Raw genomic sequence first — 12,567 nt, 5'->3', positions numbered from 1 at the left:
TTTCCCATTAGCTACCTGATTCTTTTAATTGGAGGTGCCTGGGTTTAAACCTGGGACCTTCTGTGTGCAAAACACATGCTCTTCCATTGTGCTGCGCCTCCTGCCCGAACGAAGTCTCAACAAGTCTCTGAACCTGGGACTTGTTGACTCGCAGCTCAGATTCTTAGCCACATCACTCGCTACACAGTCAAGCCTGCTGAAATGCTTCTTCAACACGGCAATGAATGTGTCTATTCAGCATAGGAGTGTAAGCCAACCCCATGTAACAGTTTGCTAAACTTCTCTAGTGATTTTCCTCTTACCTCAATACTATCGCTGTTTTCTTTATTCTTAACCACTGTCTCCTTAAATCGTTGTAATTCCATGCTGTCTCTGTGACCTTTGGTATCATCATCATGTAGGGGGAAAAAATACAGTTTTACAGGGAAGCACAAAACAGATGCACAACATAATGATGACCTAGGAAAAATGTTCAAGTCAGAAAATATTTCGCTACACTGGTTTCAAAGCATTGTATATTCTTTTTTATTTATTCTTTTAAGGCCAGGCAGCATGGACATCAGCATTTTTACTAAATGTAACTAGTAGAAAAAACACAGTTCATTATGATAAGGTTTTCAAAATATAAACTTCATCCTCAAATAAAAGAAAAAAATAGCTCCACAGTATATGGGTTGGTCTCTGTCTCTCTCTCACACACACACCCATTCAAAATACGTAAATCCAATGTTGACATTTGGAAAGTCCATGCAATGGGGGATTGTAATTGTAATGTCCAGGCCTGCTCTTATCTGCCATTTGTGCATGGAGTTTCACATTTGCAAAAAAGCATACATGCTTGAATCATGCAATATGTACACACAAAACGTAAGTGTACAGGTCATGCAGCTTAAGCTTATGCACATGGGCTTACACATGCACAGGTAGGCCCCTATGCAAATGAGCGAATGGCAGGTGGAGCCAGGGGTGAGCATAGTGGGTCACTGAGATTCTCCACTGTGTGTACATTCTAAACATGTTCACTTTCATGCAACCAAAATTCTATAAGACCAAACAGTAAGGATGAAGATTATATTATTAGCAAGAGAGGATATCCTAGCACAGGGGTAGGCAATGTGGTGCCCAATTTCTTGGCACCTACCAAGGTGCCCTACCTCTCCCATGTTTAGTTTGTTTTAAAAAAAAATTAAACCATTTCCTTACCACTGGGATCGCTTCAGAGCAAAGAGGGCCTCCAGTTGCTGCCATCTTCATTTGCCATGAATGCCTCACATGGGGCTCAGAGATATTAATAGGAAATGGAGATGGTGGGCGGCTGCTGAGGAGGGTAGGAGAACAGCAGGAAGCCAGCAGGGTCTTGGGGAGCCAGCTGGGAGCAACCTAGGCAGGGGGTTGGGAGGGTTGTATGCCTGTATGTCTCAATGGATGGAGGTTGCTGCATGTGTGTGAGAAAGACAGGGAGAGAGAAAGGGTTTGGGTGGGATTTTGGAATGATCCAGAAAAAAAAGTGGTGTGTGTGTGTGCGTGTGTGTCCTTGCAGTCAGGAGAAGGGAGAAAGAAAATGTGTGTGTATATACGAATGCATGGTGTGCGTGTATGTGCGTGAGAGTCAGAGTCTATGCATAATGCTCCAGAGCGTGTGAGTGTGTGAGTGAGAGAGTAGAGTAGAACAGAGATGAGTATAAGTCGTGATCTAGAGTGAGAGAGAGGAAGAGATAGGGGGAATGGCTGGTGGCACGGGAGAAAGAGAAAAGGAGTTTGCCTTCTGTGAAATAAGTTTTTTGTTGGCACTGAAAACTATGTGTTCAAAGAAGTTGTTCTCTGTGTTAGAGCTCAGACCCCACCTCTGCCTTGTACTCAGTCTTTTGGGCTTTACTTGTCCTTTGTGACTAGCCACGACTCCCAAGGCGGCCATTTCGTGGTGGTGCCCAGTATACTTTAGTGAACTGCCAAATGTGCCTGCAGGCCCAAGAAGATTGCCTACCCCTGCCCTAGCACAAACCATTTGTTCCAGTAAAGTAAGTACCAGTATTCAGCTCTCTGTTTAATGAAGTAAATTTAAACTCTTGACTGTACCAACTGATCTTAAACCCTTTATGTGTTTAGCTTTGCTTTCAAAATTAAAGCATACATTTCCAATGGATTAGTTGTCGTCATTAATGTTCAAAATGGTGAGTGTGCGTGTGCGCGCGCGCGTGCATGCATACTGGGAGGAATCACTAGATACACACAAATGTGATTATACGTACATTTGCTTATGACAAACTATTTAATGGTAGCTAAAAACTATCTAGCAAAATTGAATTAAAAACCTATCAGTAGTACAAGTGTCCATTCAGGATAGTCCTGGGCCCCATGCAGAGGTAGCTCAAACTGTGCACAGAGTACAGATGCAGTGGGGAATTGGGTTCACATGCACGTCCCAGACCTGCCCAAAATTCTTGCGTTGGATGACATAATTGACTTCCACATTTACATCTCAATGTTAGGGATGTGCACTAGATTCGCCTGAAGTCTGAGTCAATTGGGCCCCTTCAGACTGTTTCTGGTGCTTCTTGAGGTGAAGTGGGCTTCCCTCCAAAGCTGCCAGAGTAAACTTAGACCCACAAGGCTTCATTTGGAAAGGCAGATGGTGTGTCTCCAAAATAGCATCTTTTGGTTTTGTTTCTCTAAAATGATGATCATGAGTGGGGGAGGAAGGTTGACTGACAGGTCCATCTTCTAATCACAGGGCACGTTTCACTAGGGGCACTCCCAATCAGTGTGCTTTGTGGGGAGGGATTGTGACTGCTTCTGAGTTTCATAAAGCAGGGTGTGCCTCCAGTTTCCTCCACTCTTTGATAGTTGTTTTCAACATGTGACGATCTTAGGTGTACTGTTGTTTTTATGGTGGCTTCCTAATCATTCCTGATCATGATTGTCTTTCTTCTTCCCAGATTTTCCCGCACTACAATCTTTGTTTTCTTGCCTGATCCTTCCAGGTAAAATCTTTTCCTACGTGTCTCTTTCTTAACACTTAGAAGTTAATAGTTTATCCTCCCCTCACCCCACTCATGATCATGGATGGCCCCTGAATTGTTCCAAACAGAATGGGGGCATTTTCCAAAGTGCCAAATTGGCATCTGAATTGAATCTGGGGTCAGTACACATCTCAACTCAATATACATTTACCCAGTCCATGCAGTCATGTATGTCAGGTGTCTACATGCTTAAGTCCCCATTCAAAGAATATTTAATGTTCTATTTTTCCATGTTCAGGGAGATTTGCACAAATTTAATTTTAAAAATGTTGGGGGAGAGTTGCACAAATTCGCTAAAGCACAGTAGCTACTGCGAATTTGCACTAATCTACCCAGAAGTTTAAAAAAAGGGTTGGATTTGTGCAAGTCTCCTCAAAGGTGGGAAAAATGTTAAATATGCACAAACCTCCCCAAAGGTGAAAAAAAATAGTTAAATATGCGAAAATCTCCCCAAAGGTGGGGAAAAATAACATTAAGTATATGTGAATCTCCCTGAAGGTGAAAAAAAGTTGTCACTGTCTAGGGAGGCAAAGATGTATCGGAGAAGGGCAGTTGACAACTGAGGAGGATGGACAAGGGAGGTTGCACTAGTGGGACCCCAAGAAGTGACTGGGTTTTTCACCGCTCTTGCTAGCCAGCTCTGTAGACCTTTCTGACAAACCATGCACAAGCCACTCTGCTGGGTTCACATGTCATGACAAGCCACTCTGAAAACAAGCTACCCTGAGGAAACTGCGCTGGTTTTGGACATCATGACAAGCCACCCTGAAACAAACAAGGGTGCCAACTCACCATGGGTTGTCATTTTGTGCAAACCAGGTCACTGACTGGATTCACACAACATGATAACCCACACTCAAAGTTTAGTAAGGGTTGAGTGTGGGTTGTCGTTGAACTGTGGGTTATTGCTGAACCGTGGGTTGTTGTGTTGTCTGAACTCAGCCATGCTAACAAACCATGGTTTGTTAACCACAAACAACCCATGAAGAAAACCCATCGTTTGTTGTTATGTTGTGGACTGTGGGTCATTCGTTGTTAACAAACCATGGTTTATCATAGCTGGGTTCAGACAACACAACAACCCACATTTCAACAACAACCCATACTGAATCCATACTCAACCTTGAATGTGGGTTATCATGTTGTGTGAACCCAGTCATTGACTCTATGTCTTTGCACAGGGCCTAGGACTATCCAGAAAGGACTTTACTTGAAGTATTGCCTGGTTTAAATGTATGTGACCACACTATTTTTACAGTTATCATAACTGTTCATTTTGCAAGCCAAAAAACTTACATGGCCTTTTGGAGCCACTGGAACAAACAAACAAACAAACAAACAAACCCTCTTCCCCAAGAAACTGTTTATATTACTCTAAACTCCAAAGTATTTTGTTAGTACACCTCTCTTCCCAATGTTGTAACAAAGAGAAATCTGCCACGGTTTTGTGCATGTCCCCCCCTTAAAATACCACTTGAGTAAATGGGATCTGAAACTTTGTCTGTTAAAGAGAACTTATAAAATGCAAAATTTTTGATTCAAATTACTTTGTTTTAGAAGCCATTTCCCCAAAGCAACGAAGCTTGCCAAAACAGTGGTAGATAATAGATACAGCGGTATTTAGACTAACAGTACAACAGGTTGATGCCACAAACACATTGTTATAAAAAGAACCTTAGTTTTTTCCCCAAAGAATAGGCAATATTTTTGTGCAGACTACTTTATCAAAGAGAAAAGTTTTCAAAATTATTTGGTAGAACAGGATTCTTCCAATTACAGGCACTGGCGTGCAGTTTATAGCTAAAATTAAAATCTCTTAATCTTCAATAAGTGTATGTCTGAAAAATATTGTCCAGATTGATAAATTACACTTTTACAAAGAAAGAACCATTTGGATAGCTTGAGGTAATTAAAATCAAAGTGCACCACAGTACCAGAAGGTCACCTGCAACCAAAATCCACCAGAGGTACCATACAATTCTTGATATAGCAAACCTTGAAATTCAGATTTGATCCATAGTTTCTGATGATGTGCAATGATGTTGGAACTACCGTAGTTCTTTTGCGATGTTTCTGGAATGCTTCTAGGGAGTCCTTCAATACTCAGTGTCCCATTGAGATCATTATTTGGGTCACTTCTAATCTCATAAGTAGATGACAACAGTAATTTATTTTTGGCATCATTCTTCACCAACTTGGAAGAGGACCAGCGATTCCATTTGTCCGAGTAACTCTCAGTATAATTTTCATCACCAACAAATCCATGGTTAACATATCCTCCACTTTCAACACAAAGTTGGGAGGCAGTGGCAAGACAAACAGAGCCAGAAGCAGGAGAATCACAGCAAGCAACAGCAACTTTCGGAAGTATACACCTTAGGTTGTTATACTTACCCACAAATGCACCAAATTCAACAGCATTCTCTCCATCAGCAGCCTTCAGGACTATAACTTCACCATCCTTTGTGGCACTTTCTATCTGGTGCTTACAACTTGGCTGAGAAGGAGTGCTAACGAAAAATTTAGTTGTTGGAGACGTTAGATGTGGCATGCTGTTCAAAGAACTGCCTGTTTTTTTATTTTTATTACTGCATTTTGATATGTCTGTACCCTGTGCTCTTTGACGAAGTTCTGGGGGAGAAAGAGCTCTTGGAACTAAGGCACTGCCTGAGGAACCTGCCTCTGGAAAGTTGAATTCATCCCCTCTGGGGAGAGCAGTCATCTTATGTCCAGAATCTCTTTCATCTTGCATAGAAATGTTGCACAGTACAGCATTATTACTCTCGAGGCCTCCTTGGGGAAAAGAAGAACCAAACATGTTGCCAATACTGTGCTTTCTCCACATGGAAGATCTTAACGGACCATCATCAATGAGGTTTTGTGCCAAATGCTTTGAAATACTCAGTTCCCGAGTAATTTCATTGTGGACCTTGCTAGCTTCTGAAGCCTTCTGAGCAGTTAATGTTTTCAAAGTATCCACTGTAAGAGCAGAGAGGTCTTGTAAGTGTCCAATTTGTGTATCCAGAGAGTGCAATGAACGTTTGATATAGTTGACTCTGTCGCCAACCTCCTTGATTTGGATGCACATTTGCTCAACACTGGAGGGGAAAAAAGATAGCAATTAGGGGATGGGAGAAAGCAAAGCTAGACATGTTTTCACTGAATGTTAGAAATTCATGAACTTTGTGCTGTGAGAGGACTCCAAATACACCATGAGAAATAATTCAGAGTCCTGTGAGCATAAAGCAGCCACCCACAGAGTAGGGATGTTGGAAGAATCTGTCCAGGGGAGGTGGAGTTTCCGGAGTTGTCAGGAGCTTAGCCCCCCAAACTTCAGCATGCTTCCCCACAAGCTCGCCTGACTTGACCTGCATCGAGTAGAGCCAGTTCGTGCATTTTCTGGGTTTTTTCCTCTTCAATAGAAAGTTGTGCAAATTGCGGGTGCAATTTACATAATTGCACCAATTCCAGCCAGAATTTGCATTAACTTCCTATTCATGAGAAAAGTTTTTAAAAAATGCAAAAGGTCCCTGGATTTCAGGAAAAGACTGCGGCTCAATTCACGAACGCAAGCAGAACTGGATGGGCAGCAGGGATCGGATGAGCCCCCAAAGGGGAGGATTTTCAAAGGATTTTCATCCTGCTATATTTTAGAGGCTATGGCAGGTAGCAAAAATAGGTTGTTTATCAAGCCACTGCTGGGCCATATTCAGTATATGAATATACTGCCTTGGTGTATAGGGCAGGCCTATGTTTTTCAAGCAATCTAGATAATTTTAACAGCGAGCCTTATGACACCTTAAACACTCAGGATTTATGCAGCATAAGCTTTCTGGACTAGAGTCCGGTTTGTCAGATATGTTTAGTGTTATCTTCAGATGGCAGAACACATATGTTATACACACAACCAGAGGGACTAATTAAATTTCATTAGATCTTAAATCGGGACCACTGATTTCTCTCCCACTATAGGTGTTAAACACAGGTAGTAAGACATTACTATCACCTATGACATCTCTTTTGAATGAATCATTCTTTTCTTATCTTGTATACATTTAAGCTTTGCACAGAAACATCACAGACTAACTAGATGTCTTGCATTTTGTAACTTTTGGCCCACTGTTTATTAATTTTGTTTCCTTTTCCCCTCTTTGTACCAATAATTATATAGGTATATGTGTGTGAGAGACTGCCAGGTGAAGATAATACACTTTATGTGTCTGATGAAGTGTGCTCTAGTCCATTAAAGCTTATGCCACAAAACTCTGGGTCAACTTAGACAATTTTATTTATTTGTTACATTTATATTCTGCCTTTCTTTCAAGGAACCCAAGGTGGCATACATGATCCTCCTCTCCATTTTATGCTCCCAACAACCCTGTGAGGTAGGTTAGGCTGAAAGTCAGACCTGGTTCACATGATCATTTTCAGCCAATGATCCAATGTGGCACATGCCGCAATGAGCCAATGTGGCACATGCCGGGAACTCATGAGCACTCATTCTGTAACCTAACCCGCACTCTTAGGCTATTGTGTTGTCCAAACCCGGCACGGTTGAGTTATTGGTGTGGCTAACAAACCATCCACAACCCTAAAACAGCCCATGGGTTCTGGGTGGTTTGTTAACCACACCAACAACCCAACCTTGCTGGGTTCGGGCAATACAACAACCTACGTGTAAACAACAACCTACATGTTATTTAAGCCTCCATGGTTGAAAATGATCACGCAAACCCACCCTGAGCTGACTCACCCAAAGTCACCCTGTGAGCTTCATGGCCTAGTGGGGACTAGAAGTCCCAGTCCAACACTCTAAACAATACTACTCTCTATGGCTTTCCACTAGCATTTGAATGCAACCTCTTTGTTTCATTTGTTGCAAACAAACTAAAATAGCTACCACTCTGAAATGAGAATATTTCAGTAGCTCATGGCAACCAAAAGCTTGCATGCAGTACTGTTAGCCAACAATTGCTACTAACCATACTGATATTTACACTGAACTGAAAGTGTGCAAGAGCTAATCATTAAGATGTTCCAATCACTCTTGAACAGCTGAAAAGAAATTGATGTATTTGTAAAAGGTGGCTACACTGAATATAAAAGCAAAGCTTAAATGTTCATTCATTAAAGTTTTCTACCGTTCAGAAGTTACTCTAATTCTCTCTTCACTTCCAGAATGGAATTTGTCATCTTTTTCATTGAAATACATCTCCACGCATAACTCTTCAAAATCATGAAGTTTCTTTTGGTCTTCTTCTGTTAGAAACAGTTCTAGAGAATGAAAAAGGCACTCTGTTTTAGAAGCCTGCCAACAGTCTGTCACACAGAAGATAGGGTAAGGTAGTAATCATCACCATGAAAGTAGACTGTATAAATGGAAGTAAGCCAAAGCTAAAAAGAGCATCACAGAAGTGCTTTAAACAAGGAAACTCAGTCATATATATGCATTACAAGATTTGGTGGCTGAAGCAGAAAATACAAATGGTGCCCCCTCGGTAGTAAAAAGCAACAACAAAACTACTGGATTGTTTACAATTTGCTTTCCTTTAATGTTACCTCAAATAGGCCATCTCACACTGCTCATGAGCCAGGTACAAAATTCTTACCACACGTGATGTGGGAAAAACTGGATATAATTTTTAGCAAAGCGATGGAAAACAGGTAGTAGACCTGCAGAAATCAGGCAGTTTCTGAATGTAATCACAGTTTCATATAAATCTTACTCAGGACAAGTCCTGCCATGTTGCAGGGTAAAGCAACCTGCTTAAGGCAGCACCAGCTCAGAGGGAAAATACAAGACCCAGAATGCTTTGTGTGGTCACCCACATGTCCAGTACTATCCTCTACAAGGAGGTATACCATCGTATCTGTCTCAGCGCTTCATTTGGGCACAAGACACTGTCAAAATGGCACCTCCATGCTGATAATAGTTTTAAAATAGTTTATTAATAGTTTAATAAATTACTTTAAAACAGATTAAAATTCAGTTCTATGTATGTCAATGAGATTATTCATAACACATAGGGCTGGGTGAATTGTCCCTGAAGTCCGGCTTCTCCTGAATCGGAAGGGAGGTTCATCCCTGAAACAGAAGTGCAGTTTTCAAGGGGGTGGGGCAAAATTATTTCCCTTGTTTCTGGGGTGGGGGGAAGGGAATGCTTAAGAAGACTTAGTGTGGTGGTGACTTTGCCCTCTTTTAGCCTTTTACGAATGCCACTCATAGGGGAAGCAGATCTTTTCCTATTTTAAAACGTTAAAGATGCCGCTTGTAGCAGTGGAGGAGTGAGCTCAGAGGTGTGATTCTGCCACCACCTTAAGCATTCCCTGACCCAGAAACAAGGCAATGCATTACTGCCCTACCCCCAAGAAAATAGCCAAATCATTTCCCCCGCCTCCCGTTCCCCATCTTCTAATGGGGTGGTGAATTGGAGGGGTGCATTTCACATAAGCTCTAAACATAACCAGAATCCTTATACATCCCTAAATGTTACATAATACAAAGAATGGACAACATTGCTTATTTTTGTAGGTTCTTACTTGGCCCATCTGAAGTTTTGTCCTTCTTTCTTTGCTTGCATACACAGCAGAACAAGGAAGCCATATGACTAAGAATGATAAGAGGAGGGGGCAGGATAGGTTTCTCATGATAAGCCATAACGAAATGATAACGCTGATATTTCCATACAATGTTGGAAATGGCTTTTACCTGTAAATATACATTGCTAAAAGAGAAAGAAAAGGACATAAAGTATTTAATATGAGAAATATCTTAGGAACAAGCAACAATTCTCTTGCATTCTGATCTATACAATATTGGAGGAAAAGTACATCAAAACAAATATCTGTAGGACTTTTCTCACATGGTACTACAATCATCAAGCTACTTTTTAAACATCAATTTAATAGTCAAGCTATCATATGAAATATATACGTACTTGAAAAAAGCGATGAGAAGATTGACCATAATAATGTACTGTACAAAAAGGTAGACAGACTGAAGAAATGGCGTCAGCCATGATCCCGTCACACAGAGGTTTTTAACATTAGGTTCAGAATTATTTGCACATACTTTGTGGATAAAGAAAAAGTGTCAGTCAGATATTTCTTACAAATATGAAACAGAGCTCTTTAAAACATATCAACAAAACATTGTCACTTGTAGTTTTTCTGCACACAAGTAGCAGCTGCTGCACAGCTAGTGTATCCTAAACTCAGCATTTAGGAATAATAGCTGTGTGTGCCTGTATATTAAACACACAAATCTCTAGCCCCAGCCACTGAGAATTTTGTTTACTCATTTATTTAAAATATGTATAGCCACCTTTCAGTTTTCACACTCTTAAGACAAGACAGAATAAAATGTACTCATTTTAAAACAAAACTCACATCATGTTTATTTTTTAAATGTATACCTCGCCTTTTCACACCTTACCATCATACTGGTAATGAATAAAAAAATATTTCACATCTTAAGGAGCACCTCCAGCAGCACCAGACAGGCCGCTTAACAAGATCAGCCTCGGATGGCCTTCTCTCTGTCCCATCAGCCAGGACAGCTAGACTGGTGGGGACGAGGGAGAGGGCCTTCTCTGTGGTGGCCCCCACTCTGTGGAACTCCCTCCCTAGGGAACTCCGTCATGCCCCCTCTTTAATGAGCTTCCGTCGTGCATTAAAAACGTGGTTGTTCAGGCAGGCATTTGGGGTGGGTTAGGGTATTTTTTTAAAAAAAAATTTATGGTAAAATTTTATTGTTTTAAATTGTTTATGGTGGGTTGTACATCGCCCAGAGTGGCTGGGTGACCAGTCAGATGGGCAATTAATAAATTTAATAAATAAATAATAAATAAATAAATTAAATATATCTAAAGTAAGGTGTTTAAAAAACTGGAATTTCACATTTTAAAATGAGATTTTACTTTTAACACTTCATTTATACTGTTTTCCTAAAGAGTATTTGAATGTAAGACAAGCATGTTTTCATCTACACAAATCATCTCTTAAAAGTGAAACCAGGACAAACACCAAATTAAAGTATGCTTTTCACTGCAAAACAAACAATAAAAAGTATCCTACCATCAATTTCATAAGCATAAACTTCACCAAAGATCATCCAGTAGGGCTGAAACACAATATCTTTTGCTAGAACCCAGGATGGTTCTTCATTAGGAAAAAGTATTGCCTTCCTGGGGACTCCAAAACTGAGCAGGACAAGTGCCATAATCACTACAATGTAAAACATGTTGGCTACCTGTTAAAAACAGAGCTAGAGTCAAGGAAATTGAAATATCAGTTAAAGTCTAAGAGAACACTACCTCTAACACCCTACTCATTTTATGAGGTTTACTCAAGCCATGTATGAAGTTTTCTGACACTCAGTCCTTCAGGACACCAGAACACAAAACGTTTATTGTGTGATTCTGCAGCTGAGTTAGGGCATTTTCCTTGTCTGCTATGGTATGGCTTATACTCACAGGACTTAGCAGACAGTAGGATCTGGTCGACCTAGAAGCCCAATAATGGGTTCATTAGGGTATATAATATTCAATGTTACTTTTAAACTCAACATTCTAGTCGGGGGTTCCACCTTGATGCTGGAACATATCTGTCTGTCACACACACACACACACAATCAAACACAGACCCGGTTTGCATGTCATAGTGGTAAACCATGGGTTATTTATCCCACAATTTGTGGGGACACATGACACCTGCGAGCCACTTACGGTTTCTGTAAACAATCTCCAATCAGTGATCAGGGGTTGTCAATGTGATGTGCACCTAGACTGATGGGTTGTTTAGGGGCTAAGCAACCCATTGGTCTGGGTTCACAAGTCAGGCTTCCAACCTATGACTGCGCTGCAGCCCCACATAATTAAGCCATGATATGCTGCCATGATGTGCAAATAGCCCCCCCACACACACTACGCCCAATACATACTGAAATGAACAGAAGTTGTGCATAACTGAGCATCTGCACAATTCCCATTCAATTTAATGGAACCGGAGTAGGAAAAATCCCTCCAAACTGTGCTCATTTTCACATTTAGCAGGCCATATATACAACAGCAGTCCTATGAAGACATCTGCAATGTATGCACAGTGTAGGATACAACTGCTTTGTCCCCATGTGTTATTCGGCTATGCACATCATATTTGATAGGAGCTTACATATGTATGCGCAAATCCATGCAAATTGCAAAGCCCAAAACTGGAGTGTGTGATCATGTGGATTAAATTTATGTGCATGGGGCCTAGGCAAATTGTGCCTGCCTGGCAAACATAAGGTGGGGAATGGGTATGCATAATTTTGATCCCTCACCATTGATAGCCTCTTCCCATTAACGTAACACCGCATACAGTGAAGGTAAAACCCTGATGGTTTCAAGAGCTACGGCATGTGTAGCCTTAGTCAAATCATAAATATGGGAGTTATATCCCTCCTTCTCCACAGGCAAACAGCTTCCAGAGAAAACAATACACATCTGTCTATCTTTATTTGTGGAAGACCTGTTTCACACTATAGTAAAATATAACACTTCTGCAA

At 40.9% G+C, this 12,567-nt stretch overlaps 1 protein-coding gene across 1 annotated transcript in view; it reads right to left on the bottom strand.

Moving 5' to 3' along the window:
- Positions 1 to 12,567, bottom strand: part of TRPM7 (transient receptor potential cation channel subfamily M member 7) — a 107,999-nt gene that overhangs the window by 15,134 nt on the left and 80,298 nt on the right. The window contains exons 22-27 of the mRNA XM_084817192.1: positions 11,097 to 11,271; positions 9,959 to 10,091; positions 9,561 to 9,745; positions 8,162 to 8,294; positions 5,415 to 6,118; positions 303 to 379 (exon numbers count right to left, since the gene is read on the bottom strand). Of these exons, the coding sequence (XP_084673318.1) occupies positions 303 to 379; positions 5,415 to 6,118; positions 8,162 to 8,294; positions 9,561 to 9,745; positions 9,959 to 10,091; positions 11,097 to 11,271 (1,407 nt within the window). The remainder of the gene's footprint in view (positions 1 to 302; positions 380 to 5,414; positions 6,119 to 8,161; positions 8,295 to 9,560; positions 9,746 to 9,958; positions 10,092 to 11,096; positions 11,272 to 12,567) is intronic.

Source organism: Heloderma suspectum, chromosome 11, assembly GCF_057233095.1.
Source record: "Heloderma suspectum isolate Gila_16-S chromosome 11, 16-S_ref, whole genome shotgun sequence".
Classification (NCBI taxonomy): Eukaryota; Metazoa; Chordata; class Lepidosauria; order Squamata; family Helodermatidae; genus Heloderma; species Heloderma suspectum.
Note: the sequence above shows the minus strand (reverse complement) of the source record. Positions and strands in the feature narration are given on the sequence as shown.